At 46.4% G+C, this 19913-nt stretch overlaps 1 protein-coding gene across 2 annotated transcripts in view; it reads right to left on the bottom strand.

Annotated features, from left to right (window-relative positions):
- Nucleotides 1-19913, bottom strand: part of TLL1 (tolloid like 1) — a 416213-nt gene that overhangs the window by 179423 nt on the left and 216877 nt on the right. For both annotated transcript variants that reach the window (XM_085641791.1, XM_085641792.1), the window contains exons 8-9: nt 19530-19654; nt 8600-8715 (exon numbers count right to left, since the gene is read on the bottom strand). In XM_085641791.1, the coding sequence (XP_085497917.1) occupies nt 8600-8715; nt 19530-19654 (241 nt within the window). The remainder of the gene's footprint in view (nt 1-8599; nt 8716-19529; nt 19655-19913) is intronic.

Here is a 19913-nt window from a genome sequence, read left to right as displayed (position 1 = left end):
GCCCTGCTATTGGGAGCTCCGAACTTCCTAGTCAAGAGTTTACAGAGAGTACAAACGGTGGCAGCCAAGTTGGCCCTAGATAGATCACAAAGGTCCTCTGCATCTCAATCTCTGAAGGATCTCCATTGGCTCCCTCTGGTACAGATAATAAGGTTTAATTCACTCTGTACTGTATTTAAGGCACTCCAAGGACTTGGGCCAGCTTCCCTACAAAATAGATTTAACTGGCAAGCCCCCAAAAGTCATCTACATTCCTCATCAGCCAATTTGGCAAGCATGCCCAGGTTTAACAAAACCAGATTTGGAGGAAGAGCATTCATGACCTAGGCAGCTTGATTATGGAACAAACTCCCATTAACCCTGAGGCAGTCCGGGGAACGATTACACTTCAGGAAGAGACTTAAAACATGGCTCTTCCCAGAAGAGTAGAACATGCCTAAAACACTTCACTGGCCATGCTGCAGAAGATCACTAACACACACCCTTTCCGGCACTATGTGTCTGTAGATACGTAATACAGCGCCAGGATACCAGTGAGGTGATAGAGCGCTTTATAAATGACCCATATAAATAAATAAATATTGTACCTAGTATCATTGTTATACTAATCCAAGATGGCCACCATGTTGCCAACACAATGCGGCCTTCTTGGAATAGTAAAACAATGCTATACTATGGACACTACCATTTTTAGGATGGCCACTTGGTTTAAAAGCAGTGGCTGCGTGGGGTGCGGCAGACTGTAGATGAAAGGAGGGGCCCTGTTGCACTTTCTAGTGAGCTGATATGAGTTCGAAAAAAAGAAGGCGGCAATAAATGAAAATGGATCTACAAAAGGACTAAATGAAAAACTAAAGGGCTGGCCCACTAACCCTTCCTTTTACTCCTGTGGTAACTTGTGAAATCCCATGTAACAAAGCTTTGTCATTAGGCTTCAACATTGTGTGATAACAATCCCCTTTAAAGGCCTATTGGCTGCAATGTTTGCTTTTCAATATAAATAGGTCAAGCCTAGTGTTTTTGCCATAGCTTTTAATACCAAACAGATAACATCTATTGCATCTGACATACCTTTTCCCATCCATGCCTATAGCCTTTATCATTGACTTGTCACCATAACTAACTCAAACTACAGTATTGAGTCTAAGCTTTCCACAAAGCAGCAAACAGGCATAGCGTCATAAAATTTCAGATATGTACATAACTACATTTACTTAAACAATATTCAAACTCTCTCGAGAGGTCATAATAGATTTTCACACTGCAAATAATCAAGAGTCTATCACAGCCTGTGATCAACACGAAAATGCTTACCTACTGCACTGATCCATGAGATTCCATAAAACAAAATACCAGTCATCAGGCTTTTACGAAGAGCATTCATAATTCACCCTTAATGATCTATTGACTTCAACATGTTCTTTTCTCAATACATGGTGAGTCAGACTTATTGCCTTTGTCACAACGTTTAATAATAAACACATCACATCAATGGCATCTGACATACCTTTTCTCTATTAATCAATTAAGTCTAAACACTTTATTGTTGTCTTGTAACCATAACAATCACAACCCTACTATATTAAGATAAACCTTTCCACAAGGTAGCTATCAAGCATACAGTCATAAATTTGAAAACATACAAACCGAAATTCAAGTTGTAAAACTACTCCTGCTGGTAGGAGTAGTTTTGCACTTGAGGAATTTTCAGGATTCACATGCTGTGCATCATTCTGCCAGCTAGTGGTTGGGTCCGGAACTCTCATTTTGAAGTCTTTTCTCTCTCCCTTTTTTTTGTTGGTCATATTCTATTGCCTCCATTTGTGCCTTGTCCACCCCTCTCCTGATGCCAGACGTCTGCCCCGGGTGCCTCTCTTCGTGGTTGCCCTCGTCAGATTATTTTTCCTGGCGATTTTGTTACTCACTTTACTTCACCTGGGCTTCCCTTTGTCTTTTGGCTTTGACTTACTTTATACTTGTCGTTTTTGTTTCACCACATTTCCTGGGGAGGTGAGTGGGTGCATGTGAATCCAGAAAATTGTTCAAGCTGCAAAACTAGTCCTAGCGTTAAGTAACCATATTGCTTTGCCGAGTGAATCTTTTCTGGATTCACGTGAGGTGCATTTACTTTGAAGCTGTATCTTTGTTTACTGTGGGGGTTGTGTCTGAAATGAGGTATGAATTGCAAACAAAATGCTTTAATGCTCTGTGCCCCACTTGTGATTCTCTATTCATTAAGATCTCTACCCAGTAGTGCTTTGTGAATGCGTGGACTGATGACCAGGTGGCTGTTACTAGGAATGCTGTTTTTAGTGTTGTCCTGATGAGTGATTCACATAGTTTTCATAAGTTGCGTTAAAAGCACAGTTAGGTTGCACATGTGTGTTGGTGTGCAACTTGGTGGGGCTATTCTCTAGGCCTGTTCTAGGAACCATTTGACCGCCAATGTAGTGAAGAAGCTTCTGCCAATGTGGCCCCTTGTGTAGGCCACTAGTGCTGCCAAATGCACCTTAACCCCTTCAGCGCTGGGCGAATTCCGCCGCGGTGCTGAAGGGTTCGAGCGCGGGCGGGCTCATGACGGAACGGTTCCGTCATGAGCACAGCTCAACCGTGGCTCATGACGGAACCGTTCCGTCATGAGCATGGAAGGGGTTAAGTGAGGCGTAGGTCAGTTTTTTGTCCAGAAGGTGAGTAAGGTATCCGATGACTGTGGTGTCTTGTGTCTTGTATTGGAACAGGCCTAATTTTTGGCACCACCTTGCATACCATTCTCATTTAGCCAGTGGCGTAATGATACTTGAGGGGCTCCCCTGCAACTTTCAGGCCAAGGGCCTGCCACCTCTATACAGTGCTGGAGGGGGCCTCCTGGAGCTCGAGGGCCAATGTTACAAAAGTGCTTTTAGCCATGTAACATTCCTTCAGAGCTGGCTTTCCTGCTTCCCTTAGGACTTCCACTACTTTCTCCGATCACTGTCTGATTTATTTTCAACTTGTATTGGACAGTTGCTTGTCTGCTGACTGTGTCCGCTTCCACGTTGTCCACCCCTGGTTGGTGTACTACTGTTATCCACGTCCATAGCTCCTGTGCCAGTTTTGATAGGGCAAAGGACCTCATCCTCGCCCGCTTGTTGAGGTAGAACATCATTGTTGCATTGTCCATCTGAATTTGTATAGATTGTTCACATAATTGTGTCTGGAATGCCTTTAGGACTAGGAACACTGGGCCAGATGTACGACTCGTCAATTAGCAAGTCGCAAATTGTGTCGCATTTGCGACTCCCAATATGCGACTCGCCAATTGGAATGCACAACAGTGTCTCAGACACTGTTTACGATTCCTAATGGGGTCGCAAATTGCTTGCCTCATTAACATTAATGAGGCAGGCGCAATTTGTGACCCCTTTAGGAATGGCTAGCATTGACAGGGATGGTGGCCTGCTGGGGTCAGCAGACCACCATGTCTGTGACTGCTTTTTTAAGAAAGCATTTTTTTTTAAATGCAACCCGTTTTCCTTAAAGGAAAACAGAATGCATTTAAAAAAGAAAAATTAAACTTTTCAGTTTCGTTTTTTTAAGGGCAGGCAGTGGTCTATTGGACCACAGCCTGGTCTTGAAAAATATTTTCCCACATACTCACAAAGGGGAAGGGGTCCCGTGGGGACCCCTTCCCCTTTGCGAGTGGTTTACCACCTACTTGAAGTAGGAGGTAAACTGCAAGTGTTTTGCGGCCGGGAAACATTAGTACATAGCATGTGGACTCGCTCTTAGGAAGGGATGCCCCTTCCTAATAGCGAGAGTCGCAAATGCTATTTTGCGAGTCAGTGACTCACGCTATTACCCTTTATTGCGGCCGCAAACGGGAGGATCTCCCGTTTGCGGTTGCAAATAAGGGTCTTACATCTGGCCCACTGTCTTTAGTTCCCTTGTGTTTATGTGTTGTGTCGCCTCCTCCGATTTCCAGACTACTCTGTTGTTGAGCCTCCCCATATTTGCTCCCCATTCCATGTGAAAGGAGTCTGTGGTGATGTTCACAGTCGGAGTTGGTAATATAAAGGATCTCCCCACTGTTATGTTCTCTCCATTCTACTATTCTATGTCCTCTTGCACTTTTGGCTTGAAAAGCACTAGATCCTCCCAAATGCCAGTTGCCAGTGACCATAGGTTCTGGATCCATTCTTGGATCAGTCTCATGTGTAGCCTCGCATATGGAATTAATGGGATGCCGAAAGCAATCATGCCTAGCATCTTTTCCACTGTCTTCACTGTCAGAGACTGACCCTTGCGGTAACAGCGAACTGTGTTATCGCTTGGACTGTCTTTTCGCAGTGGAAAACTTTTAGTTGTGTTATTTTGATTCTTGCTCCTGGAATTATCTTTTCCTTCTCTGGTGTAGGCAATGATTTTTCTGTGTATATAGGAAACCTTGCATGCTGAATGTATCCATCGCCATTTTGATGTTGTTTACACACTTGAAAATGAACTTGCATTTACTAGTCATGGGTACACGTGCATTCCCTTTCTTCTCAAGTGCACCGCTACAGTTGCTAAGCATTTTTTTTAACGCTCTGGGTGCTGGTTTTATTCCAAAGGGAAATTGGTAGTGTGTCTTGTCTATTATTAAGCTAAGGAACTATTTATATTTGGAGTTCATTGGGCTGTGTAAGTAGAAATCTGTTAAGTCTACAGACATGTAATCCACTTCCTGGAGTTGCACGATGCATTTTGCAACATTGTCATGTTACATTTTGGTGTCTTTATGAACTTGTTTAAGATGCTTAGATCTAGTATTGGTCATAGTGATTTGTCCGGTTTTGAAACCAGGAAATATGTTGAGTAGTTTCTTTGATTGATCTCCTTAGGAGGTACTCTTCCTATTTCCTGTTTCTGTAGAAGCTCTTTCTCGTTCTGTCAAAGATATAATCTTTCTTCTTATGTATATGGTCTTTATTTTGAAGTCCGTCTTAGAGGGTGTTTTAGTAGTGTTATACAATATCCATGTTGGATGATGTTGAGGATCCATTTGCCCAATGTATCCACTTCTAGAGAAAGGCCCCTATCCTTCCCCCTACAGGTGTTATGTCAAGGGGCTCCTGTGGCTGGCTTGCCGGTCGGAAGAATTGATGCGGAGTGGTGGAATGAAAATTCCTCCTTCCTGTCGGTGTTCTTGAGGAGACAGTTCCCCATCTCTGGTGGCCTTTAAAGTGTAACGCCCAAATGGACTTTGCTGTCTCTTTATCCTTTTTCAACTGCTGTAGTGTGTCATCTTTTGCACAGCCAAAGAGTTGCTCCCCATTGAACGATGTATCGATGATGTTTGCCTGGACTTCATTTTTAAAGCCTGGCGTGCCTCCTCAATGTTGTTCCCCAAACCAACTGCCTGCTTGCTGTGTTCATGGGGTCTAGTGCTTATTTTGAGTATGTGTTGGCTATGTTTTTGCCCACTTCCACAAGGGAACTTATTCTATTCTTGTTCTGCTATTGCAGGTGTATTAGCAGTTCTCCCACTTTTCTCAGTGTTGGTGAGTGCACCTATTGAGTAGAGCAATGTAGTTTGTGATGCGCTGTTGTGTTGAAGCCCCTTGTAAAATGTTGCCCCAGCATCTCCATTCCTTTGCTCTCTTTATCAGGGGGTGGACCTGTTGATTCTGTCACATTGGCTCTTTTCCTTGCAGTGGCCACAATAATGGAGACTGCTGTCGCATTGCCTCAAATATAAGCATGGTCCTTTGAAAGGTGCTTGCATTTCTTTTCCACTCAGCTGCTACTGACTTGCAGGTTGCCGGTTCCTTGAAAGCCCCTCTCCTCTGGTCCGAAACGTTGGGATGCACTGGTAGATACTGGCATTTGCTTTGTGAGGGGAGAAGAGTTTTAAGTACAAAGCATGTTTGAGATTTTTCTTTTTCCAGCTGGATTCCATTTCGGTCTGCTGCTCTCTTTACTATCATGTTGTACAGGGCAATGTCATTTGGTGGCGATGCCTTGATGGATTTGTGTCTACTCCCTCCTCTGGTGAGTCGGCGTTGAGATCTTGCCATTGATCCTCCATGTCTTCCACTTCATGAAATAGGCTCTGAGATTCTGGGTCACCCTACCTTATGAACAACTTTCATTCCTTTTCTGGGGCTCTCTGCATTAGTGGTGGCTCAAAGTCCACTGTCTTCCTCTCCTTCTGGTTCTTGGCTATCAAAGATTTCGATGGAATATGGAATTCCCGAGAGAAGCATCAATATCCTTCTTCTTTTAGAGGATTGCTCCCCTCACAGCCTCGAGCAATCCCTTTTTCTGCTCAATCATGGTACTCACTCTTCACATCGAGTCCGCTCAGTGCCCACTTTTTCGGCGTACGCATTTAAGGGTTTACTGTTTCTTTGGCCTCTCTCATCCTCGGTCATACTTCAACACCAATGTCTTTTCGGAGAACCAGCCACCTGCAGTGTCCTTGGTGTGGGACATGAGAGGCTCTTTCAACCTTCCCTTGCCTTCGTTTGATGGGTGTTTCAGCACCCAGGCAGTGCTTTGGGTTTTTGAGTCCAGGGGTCTCGGCTTGCTTTGCCATTGTTTTTTCTGCCTTACCTATCCACGCTTTTCTGTGTGTTTCTTGTGTTCTCAGTTGACATCGATGACCTCTTTATTGGAGTCTGAGAACTCTACTTCAGCCCCCTTGGTGATGTTATCCTCTTCCTTGCTCATCAGACCAAGGTCTTTTAATAATGAGCTGTCCTTCTGCACTTGCATGGCGTGGTGTGTCTGTCTTTGTTTTATCTCTGGCTCAAAACATTTTTGCTTTGATGTTAGCGCATGCCTCGCAGCCCTCAATATTGTGCTGTGGTAGGCAGAGGTTACACACCTGGTAATTGTCCCTTTGAGCAAACTTGTGGAGGCACTATGGGCATAACCTAAAGGGCATGTTCCCCATATCTCCTGTGTAGGGTTCCTCTTGGCTATGCATTGCCTGACCTCCTCCCCGTAGGTCTCCAACGTACCCCACCTATTTGTTCAGTGTTTCTCAGTGGATATCAGCTATCCTCCTCTTCTTTGCACTATGATAATAAGTGCAGGCTGATGTTTTTCTTTGACAATCCATCTCTTTTTCCTGTTTCTTCTTTCAAAGTTCAGGGAGTCTTCAGCAGTAGCTTCCATACTTATCTCACATCGGGAGACGGATCGACAAGGCACCAAATGGTGGCAACAGATGATCCCCAACAAAAGAAAAGAGAGAAAAGACTGCAAGAGTACAGTTAAGTACTCAACCAGTAGATGGAGGAATAATGCACAAAATGTGAATCCAGAAAAGATCCACGCGGCAAAATTACAGTGGGCAATGCCTCTAAGGAGTGCCAAACAAGTATTATCACAGTGCATATCTTCTACGGCCAGAGTCTGTCAGAGGGAGTAACCCACAGAAAAGATCTTGGCTATCCTTTTAATCTACGCAAACAAAATATTGGTTTAGAGGCTTTAACACAGAGTAATAACAATCCACTCATCAAGGCCTCATGGTATAAACCTATGTTTTGCACTATGAATAAGTTAGGCCTACTGCCATTTTCATAACTTTTCATGGATAATAGATCAGATCGATGACACCTGACATATCATTTCCTAATAAACCATTCAAGCCCAAAGCCATGATCCCTGGATTGTCACCGTAACCACATTAGGCAACTGTATGGAGAATAAGGTTTTCCAGAAGACAAAACTGGAACTATTTTTCAGCCCTTCTGCCTATTCAAAATTTTTAAGAGAAGATGATTAACATGTGGGCGGAACTTCAGCCCTTCTGTCAGTGCTGGTTCTTAAAGTTCTTTTTCTAGTAAACACATAAGGTCCGATGAAGCTGTGTGGTTACGCCAGACCTAAAAATTATGAAACACAACAGTTCAAGGGCATCATTGTAGATAAACCTTTTGCCTCAATGTTGAAAGTGTTCCACAATGATTCTATGATTTCATACTGCTAGAAGGGAAATAAATGTTTTAACTCCCAAAACTGGGATTGATTTCCACATCTAATCATAAGAAGATGAGTATAGGAATCCTTCTTTTAGATGGAACTACACGAAGTTTGTGGGAATGTAAATATTTGCTCAGATATCTAGAGCACACATCGTCTAATCACCTGAATTCTAGAAAAGGGGAAAAATGACTTTTGAAACTTTCCCATGATGTTCATCTTTATATTGTGGATATTCCAGCAATATAAGAACATCGAGCTGTATGCTGAATCCATGTGGTATTGCAGAGCCACACGATCAGGGTGCCACGGTTATCCACAGACAACACTCCCTACAGTAACATAACCAAGAAACCAATGAACTTAACTTAAGACAACTGACTAACAATATTGTACTACACATAATTGTAATTAGTATACGTATTTGATATCGGATTATATTGCTAAAAACAAAATAGAAGATTTAAAAAAAAAAAAATACAGAGCTATAATTTACTATATATTTAGCTGTGGATTATTTTCATAATTGCTAATGAAATGAATACTATTTCTGTTGTGTTTACAAAATAAGAAGTATGTGTGTTTCTGCAATAAAATAAGTGACAAGCAGAGCACAAGAGCGAATCGACATAAGATTTCATACTACCTTCTCTCCTGGAGTCACAGAAACTCTCCATATGCAGTGTGTATAGGAGGGGTACCCATTTGGAAAGCCTGGCGATGAAAGGTTTCCTGTAGATTCTTGAAGTGTTTCTCCACATGCTGAAAGAAATTAAAAAGTATAGGGAATTTTAATGGTCAAACGAAATGCAGTTCCAAACGAAGTTGTAAACTTCATTGTTACAAGCGTCTGAATACATAAAAAGCTGCCACAATTCTTCAAAGGCAGCTTTATTCCAGACTTGGGGTTCTTAAGGGGCAGAGCCTAGAAGATGTCCACGCCGTCTCTCCCTGAGAAGGAGATTTTAATCACAACACAATGTCCTTTCTAGATTTTGGCAGGACCCGCACATCTCTCAAAGAAGGAAATTGCACTCCAGAGTCACAAGGCTCCAGCCGCGTACATTGTTGCTGCAATAGTTTCTTGAGAGGAAGAACCTGGCATCCACATTGTCACAAAGTATATGTGTAATATGTTCACATATGAGAATCCCTTTCCACTCAGCAAGTCTCCGCAATCCTACATAGCCCCTATGGCAGGAGAATCTAGGCAATGAATTTCCATGGCAAACAGATCCAGACACATCCTCTGCAGGTCCATAAATGGAAAAATATCGCTTCTACTACATAACACTTATAAGAAGACGATCCTACATTTCTGAATGTTTATTCCAGCAAATCATGGCAGTAATATTAGAAATAGTAATTAAAATGGCACATGTCAATAGGAAAGACCTACTAAGCAAGTACTAACATCTTTTATAGATAAAAAGGCCATATGGAAATACAGAAAAAAAGAGACGTTGATTTTATTAATTACAGCTGCCATATCACTTCCAATCCAGGGAGGGCCAGCTCACCTTTAAAATGCCACAGTCAACATATTTGGGTGCCTCTAAGCTGCAATTATCTTAACATTTGTAACATACAGTGCAAAGAAAAAATATGAAAATCGTGGTAGCAAATAATAATTGAAGTATTTCAATGCTGTATCACACATATGGGCACGTATGTTGATAATGATACTTGTGATCAGTTCTCTCGTTAGGAGCAAAGATTGTTCTCTAGCAAGTAAAGAGCAAGCTGAGAAAGGCATGATTCTTGATCCCAACTGCCTTCTGAAATATACAGAGACTCTACAATTATATACAAGTGATAAGAAGTAATTGAAGGCTTTTTTAAAGTTGGTTGGGAGTGGTTCTTGAGTTTAAGGTGGAAAATTACGACAGTTTTGTTTTAATAGACCCTCATATGAGTCCATTGTAAAGCACGTATTCAACTTCAAGGTGTTTAGAACAATATAAGAGACTATTATGGCACAGTTCCCTGTTGTAACCATAAAATCGTCAAAGACGCCACCAAGAAATCAATATCTAGGGGGGGGCGCAGAGTGAAGGGGTATTAGTCAGTAAATAAATATCAGATAACTACGGGGTCCATTAGGTTGGAGGGCGGATGTCCTCCGCCGGGCGGGCGGTAGCAACCGCCGGAACGGCGGTGGACATCCGCCTGCCATCGAAGCCCTGAACACCGCCGGTCCGATTAGCATTGCGGTCGTGACCGCAGCGGTGTGATTTTCCACCCGCCACTTTTCCGCCGGTTGCAGTCCACCCGCTTGCCTGGCGTGCGGAGCTGGACCGCTACAATTGTGGAGGATCAGGGCCAAGCACCGCCGGCACAATTATGATGCCGGCGGTAGCCAGCTTTCCGCAGCGGAGGAACCGCCATGGAAAGGCATGCAGAGAATGTCTTTGGGGGTCCACTGCAGACCCCCAATGTGTTGGGGGGGTGTGGGTGCACTGGGATGTCCCTGTACCAGGTGGCAGGCACTGTGCAGTGCCTGCAACACAGTGCAGGGACATGCAGGACATGCTTGTTTGGACATCGTGGCGGTGCTGCTGGCAGCACCGCCCGCCACAATGTTAACCGCCACTATCCGACCGCTGCGGTCGGATTTCCACTGCGGAGCATAATAATTGGACTGACGCTTTTCCCGCGGTCCTGGCGGGCGGTGTTTTCCCGCTACCATGGAGGTTGGAGTGATTTTCCAACCGCCATGCTAATAAAACCCCTACGTTGGGTCAAGGAAACATTTATCACCTTGAGATTTTATGTACACGAGTTACTGGAAGTGGGCAGTGAGTGTTCAATTAACTGAGCAAAAATGCAAAAGTAGTAACCCCAGAAATCAGAAAGGTAAGTGCCTTGTTTCAGAAAACTTTGAGCCAGTCAATGCCTGAGCAGCCAAGGAGTGGCATTGGATAGTAAGAGGGTTTCAGCCCATAATTGATTGAGCAGCCACTCTTACACTTCCAAAACCACAAACATAGATTTGGACAAAGCCTCCTAAGTACTGGGGAAGTCTGCAAAATAGCGAATAGTTTCTTACCTGTCGGTGTAGTTTTGCAGCTTGAAGATCTTTCTGGATTCACTATGCTGTGCATTATTCCGCGATCTTGTGGTTGGGTCCGGATTCGTAGTCTTTTCTTTGTTTTTTTTTTTTTTTTTTGTAGCCCAGGTGGGCGTCGACGTACACCATTTGGTGCACCTCCCGTGACGTCGTAGTGCTTCCTGCGGAAGTCCCACCTTTGGGGCGCCATCTTCGGGTTCTTTTTTCCCTTCCTCTTTCTTTTTTTTTTTTAACCCTAGGCGATTGATTAATCCTTCTTGTCCCTTTATCTGTATGTTTGTATTTCTTTGATCTTTTCCATTTTACCCCCTCTTCCTCCAGCCTCATCTTCCTGGCGGAGGTGGGTGGGTTCGCTAGTGAATCCAGAAAGATCTTCAAGCTGCAAAACTACACCGACAGGTAAGAAACTATTCGTTTTGCAGCGTGAATCTTTCTGGATTCACTATGCTGTGCATCGATTTTGTAGCGGTTTTCCTAGTTCTGTGGCGGCTGGGTGGTAGATGAGCGTTGGTCGTTGAAAATGTGCTGAAGCACCTTCTGTCCAACCTGTGCTTCCTTGTTCATCTGAATGTCCACGCAGTAGTGTTTCGTGAACGTGTGCACAGATGCCCAAGTTGCCGCGAGGCATATGTCCTGGATGGGCGTGTTCGCCAGGAAGGCCACGGTGGCCCCTTTCTTCCTTGTGGAGTGAGCCTGCGGCCCCTCCGCTAGCTCCTGTCCAGCCTGTTTTTGGCAGAATTGAATAGTGAGGGCAATCCACCTTGCGATGGTGCCCTTAGTCACTGGTCTACCCATGAAGCTAGTAGCAAAGGACACAAACAGCTGTTTCGACTTCCTGAGTTCTTTGGTTCTCTCAATGTAGTGCATCACCGCTCTTCTGGCATCGAGGGTGTGCAGTGCCTTTTCTGCGTTTGTAGTCGGGTTTTGGAAGAAACTTGGTATCTGGATAGTCTGATTTATGTGGAACGCCGACACTACCTTGGGCATGAAGTGTGGGTCCGTTCTCAGGACTATTCTATCTTTGTGGATCTGAATGTAGGGTTCCTGCAGCGTTAGTGCTTGAAGCTCGCTCACCCTGCGTAGTGAGGTTATGGCCACCAGAAAGGCTGTTTTCATAGTCAACATCTGCAGTGTGGCCTTGTGAATGGGTTCAAACGGTGCCTTCATGAGCTCCGTCAGGACCACGTTCAGATTCCATGCCGGCGGCGGCAACCTTTTCGGGGGGGCCATCCTTTTGGCTCCTTCCATGAATCTCCTCACCACCTGCGAGCTGAAGAAACTTCCACCTTTTTCACCTCTGGTGTAGGCCACGATGGCCGCTAGGTGTACCCTTAGTGAGCTCGAGCAGAGGTTACTCTTTAGAAGGTGTGTGAGGTACCTCAGTACTGTTGAGTCTCTTGTCATTCTGTTTTGCAGGCCCTTTTTCCGGCACCACACAGTGAACCTCTTCCATTTTGCGCTGTAGCATTTTCGTGTAGTTGGTTTCCTCGCCTCCCGTAGCACTCGCATCGTGCTCGGCGGCAATCTTAAGTGTGCGAACTCTAGGTCTTCAGGAGCCATGCCGCCAGGTTGAGGGTCTCTGGCTCTGGGTGCAGGACCTCTCCGTTTTGCATTGAGAGCAGGTCCTTCCTCCTCTCGAACCTGTATGGGTCGCCTTGTGCCATTTCCTGAATTTGTGAGAACCATGTCTGCCTCGCCCACTGCGGAGCCACCAGGATCAGGGTCATGTTGCTGGTTCTGCACTTGTCGAGCACTCTGTGCAACAGGGGTATCGGTGGAAAGGCGTAGGCAAATGTCCTCGACCAGCTTATCCATAGGGCATTTCCCTTGGATTGCTGATCTGGTTGCCTGGACGCGAAGCTTTGGCATTTTGCATTGTGGCGTGTTGCAAAAAGGTCTATTGTGGGAGTCCCCCATCTCCGGAAGAGTTTTTCCGTTTCCTGGCCATTGAGCTCCCACTCGTGTGATGCTGAGGTCTGCCTGCTTAGCCAGTCTGCCTCCACATTGTCCTTCCCCGGAAGGTGAATTGCCAGTAGATCTATCCTGAGAGGTATGGCCCATCTCCAAATCTCTTGAGCTAGGGATGAGAGCGGGAACGACTGTGTCCCCCCTTGTTTGTTGATGTAGAACATCGCCGTGGTGTTGTCTGTTTGGACCAACACCCTCTTGTTGAACAGGTGCCTCTGGAATGCCTTCAGGGCTAGCAGGATTGTTTTCAACTCGAGGTAGTTGATATGGCGGACCGCATCTGCTGGGGCCCATAGACCCCTCACTCTGAGGTTGTCCATGTGCGCTCCCCATCCCTTCTGCGATGCGTCCGTGGTAATGGTCACTGTTGGGATTGGTGGTGTCAGGCTTCTCCCTGCTGTTATGTTGTCTCTGTTCCACCAAGTTATCTCCTCCTGCACTGCGTGCGTAACAACCACTAGATCCTCCCAACTTCCGTTTGCTTGTGACCATTGTTGTTGTAGCCATTCCTGGAATGGTCTCATGTGCAGGCGTACATTCGGCACCAGCTGGATACAGGACGCCATCATCCCCATCATCTTGCTCACAGCCCTCACTGTCAGAGCTCGCCCCTTCTGGTAGAGCTTCGCCTCCTTCAGTAGAGCCTCTGTCCTCCTCTCGCTGGGCACTACTGTACTGTTGCGGGAGTTGATCTTTGCCCCCAGGAAAATCTTCACCTGCTCCGGTTCCATTGATGATTTTCCCCAGTGGATCGAGAATCCCAGATTTGTGAGGGTGTCTGTTACGCGTTTTGCGTGCCTCTCGCACTTTCCGCGTGAGTTTGCCTTGACCAGCCAGTCGTCCAAGTAGGGGTAGACATGTATTCCCTGCCTTCGTAGGTGCGCCGCTACCGCCGACAGGCATTTTGTAAAGACCCTTGGTGCTGATTTTAATCCGAAGGCCAGGGTTGTGAACTGGTAGTGTTCTTGTTCGATGTTGAATCTTAGAAGGCCCTTGTGCCTTCTGTTTATTGGGATGTGAAGATAGGCATCCTTGAGGTCCACGGTGACCATGAAGTCCCCTTCTCTTATCTGTGGCAGAACCTCCTGCAGTGAAGTCATTTTGAACCTTTGCGTTCTGATGAACTTGTTTAGGTAACGGAGGTCTAGTATGGGTCTGAGGTCTCCGTCTACCTTCGGAACCACGAAGTAGTTTGAGTAGACCCCTTTGTTGCGTTCTCTGAACGGCACTGTCTCTATGGCTCCCTTTTGCAGGAGTTTCCGCGTTTCTTCTCTGAGTATTGCCAGTTCTTGGGCCGATCTCAGTCTTCCCCTTGGTTTCCTGTTTGGAGGTCTTTTCTCCAAATCTACGCAGTACCCGTACTGCACAACGTTCCTTATCCACTTGTCTGTGGTTATACGCCGCCACTCCTGAAGGTAGAACCTCAGTCTTCCGCCTACTGGTGTCGTATGCTCGTAGGCTCTTGAATTTTCTCTTCCCCCTGATGACACTTTTCTGCGCCTCACCCTTGGGGTCCTGACGAGGGTAGGCGTCCTCTTGCGTGCTGAGTCACTTCGTCGAGGGCTGTTCGCCCCCTCTCCTCCTTTGGCCACGTCCGTTCCCTCTCCCGCGAAAGGACTGGCCCAGAGGTTGATATTGCCAGTTTTGCTTCTGCTGACCTTGTCCGTGACCTTCACCCTGCTGACTTTGTTGGAACGCCTGGTGCGACGTCCCCTGCTGGCTTCCTCCCCTACCGTAGGGTCTTCTCGAGGGATTTCCTCGCCTCATTCCCCTCAGCTGTAGGGCCCCCATGGACCTCGCCGTCTCGTTTTCTTTTTTCAGCTGGGTGAGCTTGTCGTCCACTGTTGCTCCGAACAGTGTCTCTCCATTGAAGGGGGTGCCAAGGATGTTGTTCTGCACTTCCGGTTTGAATCCCGAGATTCTTAGCCATGCATGCCTCCTCTCTGTGACCCCTATGGCCATGAGTCTTGCTGAAGTTTCTGCCCCATCCAACGCCGTCTTTATACAGGAGTTGGCGATGTTTTTGCCTTCATCTATCAGGTGAGAGGCTCTCTGCCGGTATTCTTCGGGGAGGTGCTTTACTAACTCCCCCATCTCATCCCAGTGCTGGTATTGGTGTCTATTGAGGAGTGCATTTGAGTTCGCCATGCGCCAGTGCATTGCGGCGTTCCTCTCGACCTTTCTTCCTGTGAGGTCAATCCTCCTGCTCTCCTTATCCGGGGGTGGGCCCGAAGTTGCTGGTACGTTGGCCCTTCTCCTGGCCGTGGAGGCTATGATGGAGTCCGCGGTCACGCTACCCTTGATGTAAGGGGGGTCCAGGGAGGAGTGCTTATATTTCTTCTCTGTCCTGGGCGTGATCGACCGGCAGGTCGCAGGTTCCTTGAAGGCTTCTCTCCCCTGATTCATCACGCTTTGTAGCATGGGGAGGAACTGGCTCCTTGTCTGGATGGGGAGCAGTGTCTCGACGAGAAAATCGGCTTTCGGTTTCTCCTCGTCGAGTTTGACGCCGAAGGCCATTGCTGCGCTCCTGACCACCATATTGTAGACCCCGATGTCGTCGGGTGGCGAAGGCCTCGAAGGGTACGTGTCCACGGGCTCCTCCGGGTTTTCGGTGTCGAGATCGTGCCATTCGACGTCGTTGCTGGTAGATGCCGCCGATTCGTAGAACGACCGTTGGTCTTCTTCCTCGGCTTCTCCCTCATAATAGGGCTCTTCTTCCTCTTCGAGTTCCCTTGTCAGCCCTTCGGCGTCGAACTCGTCTTCGACCTCCTCGACGTCCGCTGATGGAACCTTTGGAATCTTGAATTCCTTCATTCTGGCGTCGAACTCCTTCTTTCTTTGAAGGATGTTCTCCATTTCGGCCTCGAGCCGCCTCTTCTTTTTCTCCATCTCGGAGATGCTTTCGGCGTCGACCGCTGGTCTTTTCGATGAAACTTGCGTCGACGTCGAACGTTCTTTCTGCGTCGATCGGCCCGTTTCATGGGATGCTTTCGACGACCCTTGCCTTTCGGCGTCTTTCGGCACCAGGGAGTCCTTATCTAAGGATCCGCTCGGCCTCTTGTCCGTGGTTCCCCCTTTGGACGTCGAAGTTTTCGGCGCCGGGGTTCCCTTCGTGGACTTTGACTCAGATTTTCTCGAGTCACCCTTGTGTTGTCGAGGTACTTTCTGTTTTGCGCTCGACGATTCTCTTACCTCGTCTTCTTTTTTCTAGTCGGTCTATACGACCGTGAAGTTTTCGGCTGTCTCGGCGACGTTGTCCTCGTCGTCCGAGGAGAGGCCCAGAGCGTAGAGCGTCGGGGGCTTCCCCTTGCCATCCATGCTGGCGTTGGCCCTTCTCTGTCGCTCTCTCACCCTGAGTGTCTTCGGCGCGAAGGCTGAGCAGGCGTTGCAGTCGATACTCTGGTGATCGACCGGTAGGCAGAGGTTGCAGACCGGATGCTGGTCTCTCTGCGCGAACTTGTGGTGGCAGTTTGGGCAGAACTTGAATGGCGTCTTGTCCATTGCGCTCAGGGTCTCTGAGCGTGCATTCTCCAAGGCCGTCGAAGAAAAAGGGCGCTGGTCCTCCTTTCTTCGCGCTCCTGATGAAATCTTTTCCTTTCCTGATATCTTCTAGTGTTTCTATCGACGAAACTCGCTTTTCTTCCTTCTTCCTTCGAGTGTAATTCTGGAGCTTCCCGATGACGATCCAGACCCAACGGCGGAAAAAAGAATCTGAAGATGGCGCCCCAAAGGTGGGACTTCCGCAGGAAGCACGACGACGTCACGGGAGGTGCACCAAATGGTGTACGTCGACGCCCACCTGGGCTACAAAAAAAAAAAAAAAAAAAAAAAAGAAAAGACTACGAATCCGGACCCAACCACAAGATCGCGGAATAATGCACAGCATAGTGAATCCAGAAAGATTCACGCTGCAAAAATAATGGATTTCAACTTTGTAGAGCCTGTCACATGGTTCATGTGGCCATTGTCGTTTTTCCTATGTTGGCATGAGGCTGTGGCAGACTGTCTTCTGCTTTGCGCACGTTACAACATGAAGGTGCTGTTGTTTTTGCGTTCTGTTCTTTTCTAGGATTTAGTCTGAACACTGAAGGCAAGGTCAAACAACAATGCCCCCTGTAATTCTGGTCAGGCCCTAGTGCCTAGACAAAACATGCAGATGCAGCTGTTGTTTGAGGACATGTACTTTGGTCATATAGAGAGGGATCTTTCCAGAGAAGGGAGCGTGACAGCACCTGTGATGTAGATCTTCCATCTATAGACTGAGGTAAGGGGTCTGCTGCTAACACCCAGAGATCTTCTTATAGATAATCATTTTGCTTCTATAGAAGGGGAGGGAGGTTAGACCACACTGTCGTATATAATGACAGCACATGTTATGATTTACGGACTAGTTGCTATGCTAACCGTATTTGTGTTAGGCATTTTTCTACTTGTTGTTGCATGCATAGTAGAGCACAATAGTTAAAATAAACGTTTTCAACATTTCTCGTGTCTCTGTCAAATCCTATTGTGGACTGGTACGAGAGGGAGAGCAAAAGGGTTTGTCCTGCAACTGTGATTCCTGAGAGGGTGAGGAGTGTTGTGTTCTGGGATGTCTAATCACTTCCTCTGTGGGAGAGTAGGAGGGCAAGTGAGACACTACAGCTAGTCGGTCCCCTGGCTCATGGGTACTAAGGTGGTAGGATGACTCAGTCCCTGTCTACTAAGGTTCCATGATCCCAAGCATAGTTCTATGACTCCGCAGATTCTCTGCAACAAGCCTCCACAAACAATCTGGAAACCTACTGAGAGCAGAGCTCTTCTGCTCACCTTGTGTTCACCATGTGATATTGGATCTTTACTGGTTGAATAAATGATGATTGTCAATATCATATGGCACATAGTGACACCCTGTGAGTTGTCAGGTCTGCAATTACTAAGCTTCCAATACACATTTAGGGGGTCATTAGCATAACGGGAGGATCGCCACCGTCGCCCCGGCGGTGGCGATCCGCCCGCCAAATGGCCCTGGTCCACCCCCTGCCATATTAGTATGGTGAGAGGATCCGCGGCGGACGGAAAGACCGTCCGCCGCTTTTCCGCTGGTCGGATTGCCAGCCGGGCGGAAAAAGGACATAACATTGCGGCAGTGCCTTGCAGGCACCGCCATCCATATTATGATGGGCATGCGGAAAGGCCTTTTCATGGCGGAGACTCCGCCATGGAAAGACATGCGGAAATTCACTGTGGGGGCCCATTGCGGGCCCCCGGGGAGGAAAGGGGGTGGGGGGCTGCACTTGGGGGGTACCTATGGTACCCCCTACATTGGCATGAGCAAGGTGGCAAGCACGCGCGGTGCCTGTCACGTTGTGCATGCCAATGCACAACATGCACATTTGACATTGTGGCTGGTGCTGCTTGCAGCACCGCCCGCCACAATGTTAATTGTGCAGGATGCGACCGCCGGGGTGGGGGACGCATCCTAATGGGCATGTCAGGACCGCTGCATCTCTGGCGGTCGGTCTCGTTGTCCGTGACGGTGGCTGGCAGACTTTGTGCGCCCGCCATTGTAATGGACCCCTAAGTTGTTTCTTATGTTTTATACTTTTCCAAAGGAGACATACTTACCATCACAGACCAAGTACCTAGCATCCTTATTCACAGGAAAATGCAGTCCGCACTTTTATCTTGCTAGTCAGTCTTGCAATAGTCCAAGAACAAGATGGACAATTCATAACAAATTAGTACTGGAAAGATTGTGGATGCTTGAGGAACCCATTGAAGCAATACATTCTGGGAGTATATCATTCTACGATATTTACATTGTAAACTCATATATACCACAAGACACATTTCCAAATACATCCTCAAAAATAAAATAAAAATAGTAACACTTCTAACATGGAGGGGTGAAAGGAAAACAGCAAATTAAGTAGGCATATTCTAGTATACATTACTTGATCGCAGAATTTTGCACATCTGTGATATATAAACAAATAATGCATCCTCCCTGGCATGTCATTACCACTATAATTCAATAGAGGGCACACTGTAAATCTACACATAGTCCTAGTACTGCATAGTCCTGGTACTGTAGAGTTTATGTTTTAAACACCTTTCCTGTTTCTGCGTCTCTAGAATTCATTAACAATCTTACACTTCTGTTTTGTCAAGTATGTACATTCAGGTTGTTTATTTTGTAGGTAATTCAGAATGTTACATGTCAGTTAATGACACATTTCCTAGGCTGTATTTACTAAGCATAACATTCCTAGATGTAAATCATGCCTACAAATGGCCAGGTGATAAGTTTGAATAGGACTATAGATTTCACCTTCCCCTTAGTCGGCTCTATTCCATTCTCCAATTGTAGCACGTTTACGGCACCTGACTTTTAAACCGTGGCCTGTGTTATTCTACTTCATTGCCAGCTAGCCGATGGGTTAATCAAACTAACAACTGTGTGCAGGGCTGCTTTAACGTGACTCTTCTATTTGACTAGGGTATGTATCCTGCACATGTGTACTCTTACATACATGTTTTGTTTACAATGCAATACCTGGACATCTATACAGCTTTCTTGCCTGTGCAATGTCGCCTTTACTCAGGCGTGTGCGCTGACCAATGGGCGGCCGTGAACCATTTTCATCACGGGAAGGGAAAATGGTGTCCAGAAACATACCCCTAAAGAAAAAGAGGCAAGTTAACAAAACATCAGTCTGATTACATCGTTTTACACTCTTGTAGACACCATCATAACATATAAGAGGATATACAAGAGATAGGCATGGTAAGACAATGCTAGTTTACATAAATATGGTTATTGTGTACTAGAAATATAGTCATTGCCAACCATAGGAATGTCTTGCTCGAGCAACAAAAAATTCAATACTATGTTAGGAGGTTTCTGGATGAAGATAGCAATAAGGAGAAGGGTGGAGGA

Source organism: Triturus cristatus, chromosome 2_2 (genome assembly GCF_964204655.1).
Source record: "Triturus cristatus chromosome 2_2, aTriCri1.1, whole genome shotgun sequence".
Taxonomy (NCBI): domain Eukaryota; kingdom Metazoa; phylum Chordata; class Amphibia; order Caudata; family Salamandridae; genus Triturus; species Triturus cristatus.
This window is presented reverse-complemented; position numbering and strand designations above follow the sequence as displayed.